General features: G+C 36.9%; 1 protein-coding gene across 2 annotated transcripts; it reads left to right on the top strand.

Moving 5' to 3' along the window:
* Positions 1-740: 740 nt before the first annotated feature.
* On the top strand, positions 741-9373 carry LOC123713965 (interferon regulatory factor 2-binding protein 1). Of its 2 annotated transcripts, XM_045667885.1 has the most exons (4): positions 741-1606; positions 3149-3382; positions 3674-3915; positions 4021-6284. In XM_045667885.1, the coding sequence occupies exons 1-4, from the start codon at positions 940-942 to the stop codon at positions 4144-4146; spliced, it is 1269 nt and encodes a 422-aa protein (XP_045523841.1). In that variant the 5' UTR covers positions 741-939; the 3' UTR covers positions 4147-6284. The 2 variants fall into 2 exon arrangements, with proteins under 2 accessions (XP_045523841.1, XP_045523840.1); XM_045667884.1 differs by lacking the exons at positions 741-1606; positions 3674-3915; positions 4021-6284 and adding exons at positions 6395-6488; positions 6583-9373 and having other exon boundaries at positions 3245-3382.
* Positions 9374-11228: the final 1855 nt, after the last annotated feature.

Raw genomic sequence — 11228 nt, 5'->3', positions numbered from 1 at the left:
AGATGCTCTTACTACTACTTAGTAGTAAGAGGAATGTTGTGCTAGTGCCTTCGGCGTGCGACTCTCATCCATGAGGTCGTAGGTTCCAGCCACGGTGGCATTTAACACTAGCTCATGCGTTGATGCGAAGGAAAACATCATGAGGAAACCTGCATACCCTAGAAAGCCAAAAAAAGTCAACGGCGAGCTACATATCAATTACAAAAAACAAATGATCACAAAACAAATGCAGAAATCTGAGGCCCAGACCTAAGAGGTTTTAGTGCTACATTATTTTTTTAGATTTCGGATTGACCTACACTACCATGAAATATTTGTTTTTAGAAAATTTACTTAATATTTAGATACAGAAATATATATGTATATGTTTATGTCGTATTAGCTAGCTAAACATACGTAGTTTTTTTAAAATTAATTGTGATTGGCTCATATATTCCTACTGTTGGATGCTGCTTTGATGAATGGCTTTGCCTAATTGTTGCCTACAATAATGTACTATTTATCGTATATATATTTGTCGGCAAAAACTCTGATTTGATACACCATGTATAGGGTTTCGTTAGCAGAGTACGCTGCAAGTACCGTGTTCATTATCGGGCGATAGCGTTGAAGGCAATATGAGGGTTGGGGTGCGGGGGGTGCATCCGCGTCGGGCTAACGGCTCGTCCTCGGCGCGTCGCGGTGCGCGCGCTGACGTCACCGCTCGATAATGGCCGCTACCGCCCCGACCCCGCACACCTTCGCGGCCGACCCAGCTCAGTCTCTCGTCAGCCATCGAACGAAGCGAGTGCTTTTGAACGTTTCCTCGCAACTGCGTTACATGTGATAATAGTGCTCCCGTGTACCATGGTGACAGTGTGTCTTAATTCAATAAATAAATAAGTGAAAATTTTTTCAAAAAGCGAATATCGCCGACCACGTTCAACATCAGACATCAAAATGTCGGTGATGCAAAAGCGGCAGCATTGCTATTTATGCGATTTACCTCGCATGCCTTGGGCGATGCTGCACGAGTTTTCGGAACCGGTATGTCGTGGATGTGTTAACTACGAAGGTGCTGATAGAATAGAAGTAGTGCTTGATACAGCACGACAACTCAAACGTGCACATGGTTTTCAAGAAGGCCGCGGGCCCTCACATACCAAAGGTGGCCACCGTGCGCCATTAGAGGCTCATCAAAATGGTGCAGAATCGGGTACAAGAGGTCAACCAGCTCCTCCTGCACATCATGCACCAACTGCTGGATTTGCATTACATCATTCGCGGCCAACTACCAACGCTGGCTTACTAGCAGAGTACGGCGGTCGAAGAGAAGAACATGAGGGTAGAAGGCTAGCTCATCTACCCCTAGCTCATTTACCATCTCACGGTGGGGCTCGGCTTGCTCCTGGATTAACCTTAAAGAGACCGTTAGATGATGATGATCATCAAAATCATCACGAGCCAGCTAAAAGGCTTTTAGAGGAACACTCTCGCCCTCCTCTAACTCGCGGGGAATCACTGCCTGCAGTTTCTCTGGCGGCTCCATTTGCACCTGACCGTGTTTTTAAACAAGAAAAACATCCACTACGTACTCCGTCATTTGACGCAGCTTTTAAAAGTAACGGTAAGTTATTCACTGACTTTTTAACTTCTTAAATGGCATCAGATATATTTGTCTTAATATTTGTGATCGTTTATAACGTTTTATTTCGTATTTATTTATTCATCCTTTTTACAACCCTAAACATTGCATTAACAAATAATTTACCACTTTAAGATTTCACAAAGAAACTGTTCCCAAAATACAAAGATTTCGTGGGTTTTTTATAGTTTTGCCAATTAAAAGTATAAAATATATCATTATCCTAAATCTGGCATACATATAAAATATTTCCTTCATAATGAAATTTACATTTTATTTTCATACCTCAGTCACTACATATACATAATACATAAGTGACGCTTACTTACGTCATTACTTAAATTCTTTAGATTATTGAAGATAAAGACCATGAATTAAACTACCAAACATAACATACTGTAATTAGTCCAGACAAATAGCAGCAAAAATTAAGCGTATGTTTAAAAACATATCTCTCGCAAATGTTAGCTCGGGTACCAGGGATTTATATTATCTAGGTAGGTGCATTAACATTAACTGACTCCATAAATACAAAACTGGTTCGGCTGGTTGAGCGTTCTCGAAAGCAAGCAGTCGTGGCCTCTTGCACACTAGCGAAGAGTGTACGTACAAACACCCACGTAATGTAAACGCGCTCGCGCCGTGAATGCAAGCGCGACCGTGCGGTGCGGCAACATCGCGTGACGACATTTTCGCTCGCGTACGTATGTAGGTAGGCCAGCGAAAAAATATAGCGCCTGCCTACGCTTGGCAGAGTTGTTCGACCACATTCCGTTGGCGTGTGTGTACTGAGTAGGGATCGCGGCGCGCCACAAGCCGACGGCTAAAAAGGTCACTGCGTGACGTCACGAACGCCATATGGACCGCGCCTCAACTCGCGTTTACCTACAATAGTCTGAGCCTCTAAAAAACAATAATAGTATATCGTACAATTAACCACCAAATGAACTGCGTATCTACTAGCAACAAATTAATTAAATATTTAAAAAAATACTTACAAATAACAATTAGATTAACTAGATAGACATGCGAAATCTACTACATAAAATAAGAACAAGCTTGGGTATAAACTTTGATATTTGACAAATGTGAAAAGAAATGTACGTCCTAAAACATTTTCAACTACATATTATAATGAAAAATCGACATTTGGCGGGAAGGAACGTACTATTAAAATAGAGGCGGTGACACATGCGCTACACACAGACGCTACGTAAGCGTATACATACACTATGTTATTTATACATATTGTGATATTATTTGCTTGTGTGAATGTTTACTATTGCTGGTCGACCGCAAACGATGTGTCATGCAATATTGAGCGTGTACTTGTTCGGACGATTCAAAACGATGTCTTTTTATTGTTTGACTGTTATTTGTCACACACATGTTTCGTTTATTACCAGTTAACATATGTTTAGGGGAAATTGTTAATAGAAAATAACAATATTTCTAGTGCCATATCTTTATTCTATCATGACGTTTCATTAATAAGGATTTATATATTAATTTCTTGTATTGTAGGTTATGGAGGTAGTGCTCCACTAACGAATGGTTCAGCTGGATCACCATTGGGTCGAACAGCTGGTTCTCCTCCGGTGACTGGTGCTGGAGCCGGTCCTTCGCCGATGGCCGCACTTATGTCAGTGACGGATACTTTACCTCCTGGATCCCCTCGTTCTACTGGAGGATCACCGCCACAGCCACCGCCCCAAAGATCCGCTAGCCGCTCAAGTCAACATTCGCCCAATTCATCAGGTAAGCAATGTTAAAACCCAAGGTTGAAACTAGAAAATAAATTATATTGATCGGTTGCTTCCCAGTGGATGGAATTTTAAATTTTACGCGGTTTCTCGCAGTCGTATAGTGGGTCGGACTCGGGCGGGCGTCCGATCGCCGCGATTACCGCAATCGGGCGCGGCGCCCGACGACCGCTTCTGCCCATACTCAACAGCTACGGTCTGCACATCTTGATTGCTTGTAGTTGGTTTTATAAATAGTATTTGTGTTATGCAGACAGTAGCTAATCTGATTTATCCGGTCCGACAGGGTCGAACGGCGGGCGGCGGTCGTCGGGCTCGCGACACGTGTCTTCTACGACGTCCGTGTCGTCCACGGAGGCCGGTGAGGGAACAGATGCGGCGGCTCCCGCTCCAGCCCCGTTGCTAAAGTGTACGCTCTGCCAAGAACGCCTCGAGGATACGCATTTTGTTCAATGTCCGAGTCAACAACATCACAAGTTCTGTTTCCCTTGCTCCCGGGATTCAATCAAGAGACAGCAAGGATCCGAGGTTAGTTAAAATACCTATTATTTCAAATAACGTAACGTAATTACAATATGTTCTATATGAATAGATAGATAGAATCTGGTTTGAAAATCGAATTTCTATTTACAGGTTTACTGTCCAAGTGGCGAAAAGTGCCCGTTGGCGAATTCAACCGTCCCCTGGGCTTTCATGCAGGGCGAGATCGCAACAATCTTAGGAGAGGAATTCAAACCTAAGAAAGAAAGGGAAACCTAGGACGACGTGCCGCCGCGTAGACTTTATCTCTTGTCCCTCTCACTGTGAATGACCAGGGGAGGAGTGTCGTGCGGCAGCTCGCCGCCGACAAGCGCTCTGCGCACACACGGGAGCGGCTCGAGGCCCGGGGCCCACCGCGATCGGAACACTTGTACATACAATTGTAAATAGTCTTATATGAATAGTATACTGATCGGTGATTCGGATCGGGCTTTCTCCTACCGAGGGGCCGAAGGTTTTATGGATTGTATTCAGCGTAATGAGGTTGCAGGAATAAAACTAAGATCTCGGATGTTTTTTAAGTTCTTATCTGAGCTATACAATATTCTGAATATGGTACATATCCGATTTCGAATAATTTTATGATCATTGTCGCAGAAATTTTTATGTCGTTAAAATAGTTATTGATCTGAAGCGTTTCTCGTGCGACGAATTGGTTTAATCGATTTTTTGTTCGAGAACTTTTCAGATGCCATTTTCTTAGTTACCTTTAGGACCTGAACCATAGTGAACTTGGCATTTATTTATGTGATTATTTATATACTGTACAAGTATTTCATAATTACTATGTATAAAATATAATAATGATCATGACATTTTGTGTAGTGCATTACTGACTGTAAAATGTAGTTTGAAATATTTAACGCGTATCGCTCTATGTACAGATAGCACATATACTAAAAATATACAAATATATTATTGCCTACTGCGCATATTTAATTAACATTTAATTTCCTTGAAGCTATTCTTGAGCGGCTCGAGTTCCGTTACGTTTTTCGATGTTTGGCCCGGACATGATTCAAGTTTTGTTCGTTTACGTAGAAGGTATCGTTGTTTCTTTTTAAGTAAATCGGAATTGGATTAAAGTACTCTTCGCTCCGTTGAGCACTAAATGTTTGGTTGATTATTTTGTAAGGTTAAGTGAGGTTCGGCTGCAGTATTATCGAGACCTGCGCACGCGTCGGGGCGCACCTAGTCATTTTGTGAAATGTCAATCTGATCCGCGATTGCGCGGCCGTTATAGGAACTCTTAAAACTCGCTGCTATATTTGTATAAAGTGAAGTAATTATCATTATATAATTATCATTGTATGTCATAATGTTATTACAGTTAGTGTGTCAATTTCGAAGGCTATCAGATGGCGGCCGTTTTTCGTTTTCGCTTTGGCTCGAAAGAGTCTCTTCTATTATCTGTTTGACAGATAGACACGTTTCCACTATTATAATTGGCCGGATATATTTGACGGTCGAACATCGGGGCGTGGTAGTGGAATGTGGGGCGAACGCAAGTACGACTACAAATGTCTGTAATCTCCGCGGTTATCAAATGTCATATCCGTCAGACGCGACATGACCTTATCTCTTACTGTTCGATGCGTTCAATTAAATTGACATGTCCATTATTTATTTTAGATATTCTTGTACATATATCTACGGTTACTTTGTATATATTATTAACTTGTACATAATAATGATTTAATGGGTTCTAGCCGCTAGATTATTCAAGGCTATCCAGTCAGTATTACTTAGTACTGTGAGTCTTTTAGTAGTTATTTATGTAAATCACATATGCGAAAGATTTTCTTTATTCTAGGTATTCCAACTGTCTATATTTTATATCCAATGTGGGATTTTCTTATTGTAACACTGTCTTTTAACATTGTTAACTTGTGACTTAATTTTATGATGGATTCGAAATTGATGTATTAATACTATGATTTCACTTTTTATTTAAAGAAATAATACATTTAATAGTGTTCTATAAAAATGCAATGTGTGAACTATAGAAACATTACAAGTGTCGAATTTATATATTTGCTCTTAGTGGGATTTTATTTAAAATCCGTTGCGCTCTGCGTCTTATAGATTTACGTATCAAATCTTTACTTCGACTAACAAAAATGTTATGTATGTATATTTATTTTAATCTCATTGCCGTTACTTATAATTCTATTTGTTTCTTGTACTAGCAAACTTTGTTTTTCTTAAACAAATTTTTAGTCCGCCTGAACTGGTAGACTGGTAAAGGAGTCACAAGACTTACCTTTCTTACTGCAAGCAACTGAAATGCTTCGATTAAGACGTTAATGTAAATGTTGGTGAAATACAATTGATGTGATTTTGTAACAATGCCTTTTTATTTAAACATCCCTTTCTTTACTTCAATTGAATAAAATTAAAACAAAAAACCTTTTAAAAATTATTTTTCATGTTTTTGCTAATATGGTGAGTTTGTCTTTGTTTCCAGAACGGCACCCAGGACCGCAGGAGAGAATGCCGGAGCCCCTTTGTTTGACCAACAGATGAGGTCAGCCTCTTGTTACCCAGTCGATCGATATTTGGTAAATAATTTGTATCTACTTTTATTTTAAGCAATCGAATTATGTATTTCATTTTTTAATTTAAATGGATAATTTCACATATGCAATATTACAGGTTGAGAGCAGCAAAAGGATGGATATTATTGAAATAATGGATGATGATTTATGGAAGCCTGAACCGGCACTAAGGCCTGAAGATGAATATTTATTGAGAAAGTTGCATGACATGCTGCAATCGACTGCAGATAACCTGAAAGTTATATCTGGAGAGTTATCGAAATATCACGAAACCGGGGTACAAGTTAAAACGTTGCCGACACCGTTGGATGAAGATTTTAATGAAAAGGTTCATGTTGAAGAAGTAGTTGATGCAAAATTTCATGGTAATAAATTTATTATTCCTTCGCAATCCACTTCACATAAGAGCCCTACTCCAATCCAAGATTTGATTGCCAATGAATTACGAAAAAAACAAGTTCGCTGTGATTCTTTTAAAGAAATAAGAAAAACCAAAACCCTAGAAGTTTCTCGAACTAAGCTTGTTCATATACCTGAGAGTGCCAATTATGTGTTAAATAATAAGCCTTTAGATTTGATAAGTAAAAATATACCCAGTAAAGAAAGAGCCGTCCAATATAATGAAATTGTGTATCAAGAAATTAAGAAAGATGACGAAAATAGATGTCAAAAACAATTTCAAATTCAAGAAATGCCCAGCATAAACATTAGAAGTGAATTTAAAATACAACAAGTAGCACAATTAGACATTACACCAGATTCCAATACCGTTAAAGAGATCTCAACGGGCAAAAATAATATTTGCGTAATTTCGGTCAATCACGATTTGCCTACAGTATCCTCCAGTAAGGAGCTTCAAAGAATTGAGGTAAACTTCGAGACTGCCCCTGTACGAAAAATATCTAAAATGGTATCTTATGAAAGCAGCGAGTCATCACCAAATATTGTAGGTAAAACAAAAAATATAAAACAAAATCTTTTCCCACAAGACACCAAAAAGCCAAATACCCAGAGACCCGGAACTAAATATTTGAAATTGGATTCTAGGAAAGCTCAAACGAATTTGAATGATTGGAAAAGAAAATTAAGTGCAGTGTACGGTCAATCCTCGAAAGAGAGTAAGCCTCAATTGAAATTGAACAAAACAACAAAAATATCAAATACCCAAAATGAAGACAAACAACTTTCTGAACCGAAAACAACGCTAAATAATCACTCGGAATACATTCCTTATGCAAAATTAACTTTAGGCGGTGTTCATGTAAAAGACATCGAGAAAGAAATAGCGCACGTATCAAATAGAAATGATTTACCGCTCAGTCCAATCTTACACAAAATTCTAAGTCGTCAGAATTCATTTAGTAATGAGATTTCTCAAAAGAACGAAAACAAAAGTAATTTAAAGGTTTTGACTACGTCTGATGAAAACTTACTTCAGGAAGTTTTAGATATTGAAGAAAAAGTAAGCATCACCTTATCCAAAAACATAAACAAATGCATTGATAGCAATCAAACTTCAAGTAACAATAGAGAATCCACTAACAGTCCAGATAATACGTATGCTGATGATTTTGAGGCTGACAATTCAAATGGGATATTTGAGAAGTCTGAATCTTCAAATAAAATGCCATATTTAAATGATTCCATAAGAATTGACGTTGACCATGATATACCTAGTAAAAAAGAACACGTTCATGACAGAATTTCTGTGAAGGTATCAAACTTATCCTTAAAACATAAAATAGAGACATTTGAATTTATCCATAGTATTGATACTCGGGAGAATGCAACACAAAGCAACGCATTAAATAAAATTTCGCTGAAAGAGACACAAACATCACCTCGAATTGATACTCCAATTCGTAACGATCAATCTATAGATCCTAAACATGAAGTCGAAAACATGTTTAAATTAGAAAAAGAGTTTATGAAGAAACTTATTGTAGATGAATATAGTGATTTAATAATTAATATAAATAAACCGTCTACTTCAAATGACTCCAAAGCTTATATCGACCATAAAAATATTTCATTAGTACAAAAAAACACTCAAACTTCGCCAGCGCGTGTGAAAAGCGTCATGACGTCACCTACAAGAACTAAAACAAGAACAACGTCGCCGTTAGCTTTGTCTGTAACTATAGATAAGCAAACCAGTCCCTTAATAGCACTGTCAAGCGAAAAAAACTTACCTGCAACAGTTGCGTCGGACAACTCTGTTCATTTAGAAGAGTTTGATATAACAATCAATTTATCATCACCTAGGTTTCAATTGCAGTTGCCTAAATCGGCTTCTCTTGCTAAAAGTAACCATAAAGATATACAAAAATTAGGATCTAAATTTGCTTCAAGTAACTCTAGCTCAGTAGAAGACTATACATCATCTGACATAAGTGTTGGTGAGATGAGGAGGTTACAAAGGCGTTCCAGGAGACATAAAGTTACATCTATATCTGAATTTAGTTCTTCATCTTCAAAATGTTCAGAGCATAGTTTTGTTGTTCCCATTCGAAGTGAAGGTGAAGTTAGCGTCTGTCAGACAAAATCCAACAGATATAGTAAAAGTGAGGGAGAAATCAGTCTAGGACAGTTGAGGTGACCAATACCTGACCAATTTAAAAGAAAGTTTTTCGACAAAGGTCAATAGATAGCTTTGAGGAAAGTCTTTTTCTATTTTTACATCATTCTTTTATCAAGTAATCAACGGTATGCTTACAAAACATTAGTGCCTTAATTGTTTGTTTTAAATCGTGAACTCATTTTATAATATGTATACATAATTAAATTTTTGTTGTCACCACAAGTACAAATAAGTTATTATTAAGTGATATTTTTCCATAAGTAAAGCTTCCTGTATATTTTAAGTACCTAATTATTTGTAATGAAATAAATATTTCTTGTCAATAATTATTTATTTTGTTGGCGCCGTCAACTACAATTTACGCTTATAAACCGTCAACTGTATTTGAAGAAAGGCACATTGGTTTGTTTATGATCATTACAAAAATAACTAAATTGAAACAAAGTAGAGTTTCAACTCATGATTATACTTGATCATAGATGCGCATTTAAGAGTTAGTGACAAAAGTATGTATGAATACTCGTATTACCACCCGTACAGCCTACAGGAAGTATTTTAATACTGTATCTAACTATATACCTATACCTACATCTACGTATGAAGAATATCTTGTTTTGAACAGAAACAATTATTTTTGAAAACATGCTCGTTTCACGTATTCGTGGCAAAAAATTCCACCTTGTTTATCATGACTTACATAATTATTTATTTTCCTTGTTACAAGATTTCCGAGTTGATAATCTCTATAGATGTTTTTAAAATCTATTAATAATATCGCCTGTTGAAGTATGCAGCTGTAATTGCTATTCTATTGCGAAAAGGCGTTAAAAATTTCAAATAGTTTTGTAGTTTCCCACAAGGCAGTAAAAAGATATTAGATAGTATTTTTTGTATAACTTCAAATATGTGACGTCCTAAAGTTTATGCGAGGCACGCACTTTACGTAACGCTACTTCTAATTCATTTATGCTCTATCTGGATCATACGGGATGGACGCGTGGCGTATGTGTAACTGTCATTTACTTTTTTCTCTTCATACTAATGAAACACAGGCTCCATAATATCCATTCATCTTTGTGAAAATGCATGCCCGCTACTTGGCTTAATGGAAGAGGAGATACCAGCGCTTATTCTAATGTTTATGAACTGAATCATGGAAATAAATCGAGTTCTACCTAATAGACATTTTGATTATCTGGATAAACCAAAAACAAATATTTAACAGATTTTTTCATAGAATTTAAGAATCTTTATCGAAAAGGGAAATTATGTTGAAATTAATAATAGAAAGTAAATCTATATATCTCAAAATTTAGTTGAAACATGGAAAATTAATATTTTTGTTTTGTATTCATTAAAAGTGTTCCCTAATTCATGTAATAGTAATGATATGGTAATAGATTTGGATATTATAACGAAATTACCAGTAGTCGGATTGATTTAATGTTTATACCAAATACATATATTTTCACCAATAAGCATACTTAATTATGGCATAAACTTAAATCTTCTATCTTTCCTTAAATTAATGAGGCTCAATATTTGTATTTGAAAATTACAATAACGGCTAAGTATAAGATAAAGTGTAATTATGTCAAAGACTTCCTCGTGCAGTGTTTAGGAAAGTTTTAATGATTATCTTACGATGAAGGCAGTGATTATAATTACACTAGTGCCGCGAAACAATGCGATGCAAAGCTCACGTGGCGGAAAATTAAGCACGATTGGTGATGGGCTAGCTTTGTCGACAGACAAGGTGATGCAGGTATACTCCAGGGCGTGTCAATCGTCAATCAAGGACATATGGATTCAGATATCAAGTCCTGTGCTTACTTATGTCCTCGTCGGATTTTGTCACTTCGGGTAAACTGAGATTGAGTACAACAAACGTTTTTTTAACCTCACTTATTCAAAAACGCTGACTTTTCAAGCCTTTTTTTACTTTTTATCTGTTCACTTTGAACATCCTAAAAATTATAAAACAAAACACCTAACAGCCTAACAGAAGTACTTACAGAACAAAATAGCTACTGTTCGATAAAGTAATCAGACATTTACATAATTTGATTTGCTTTGTGTGCAAAGTATCGATGAAAGTAAACACATCTCTATCAAGACATTTTCACGAAACAATGGTAGCGGTTGAATAAAATATTATAAAT

The sequence above is a fragment of the Pieris brassicae genome, chromosome 9 (assembly GCF_905147105.1).
Source record: "Pieris brassicae chromosome 9, ilPieBrab1.1, whole genome shotgun sequence".
NCBI classification, from domain to species: Eukaryota; Metazoa; Arthropoda; class Insecta; order Lepidoptera; family Pieridae; genus Pieris; species Pieris brassicae.
Note: the sequence above shows the minus strand (reverse complement) of the source record. Positions and strands in the feature narration are given on the sequence as shown.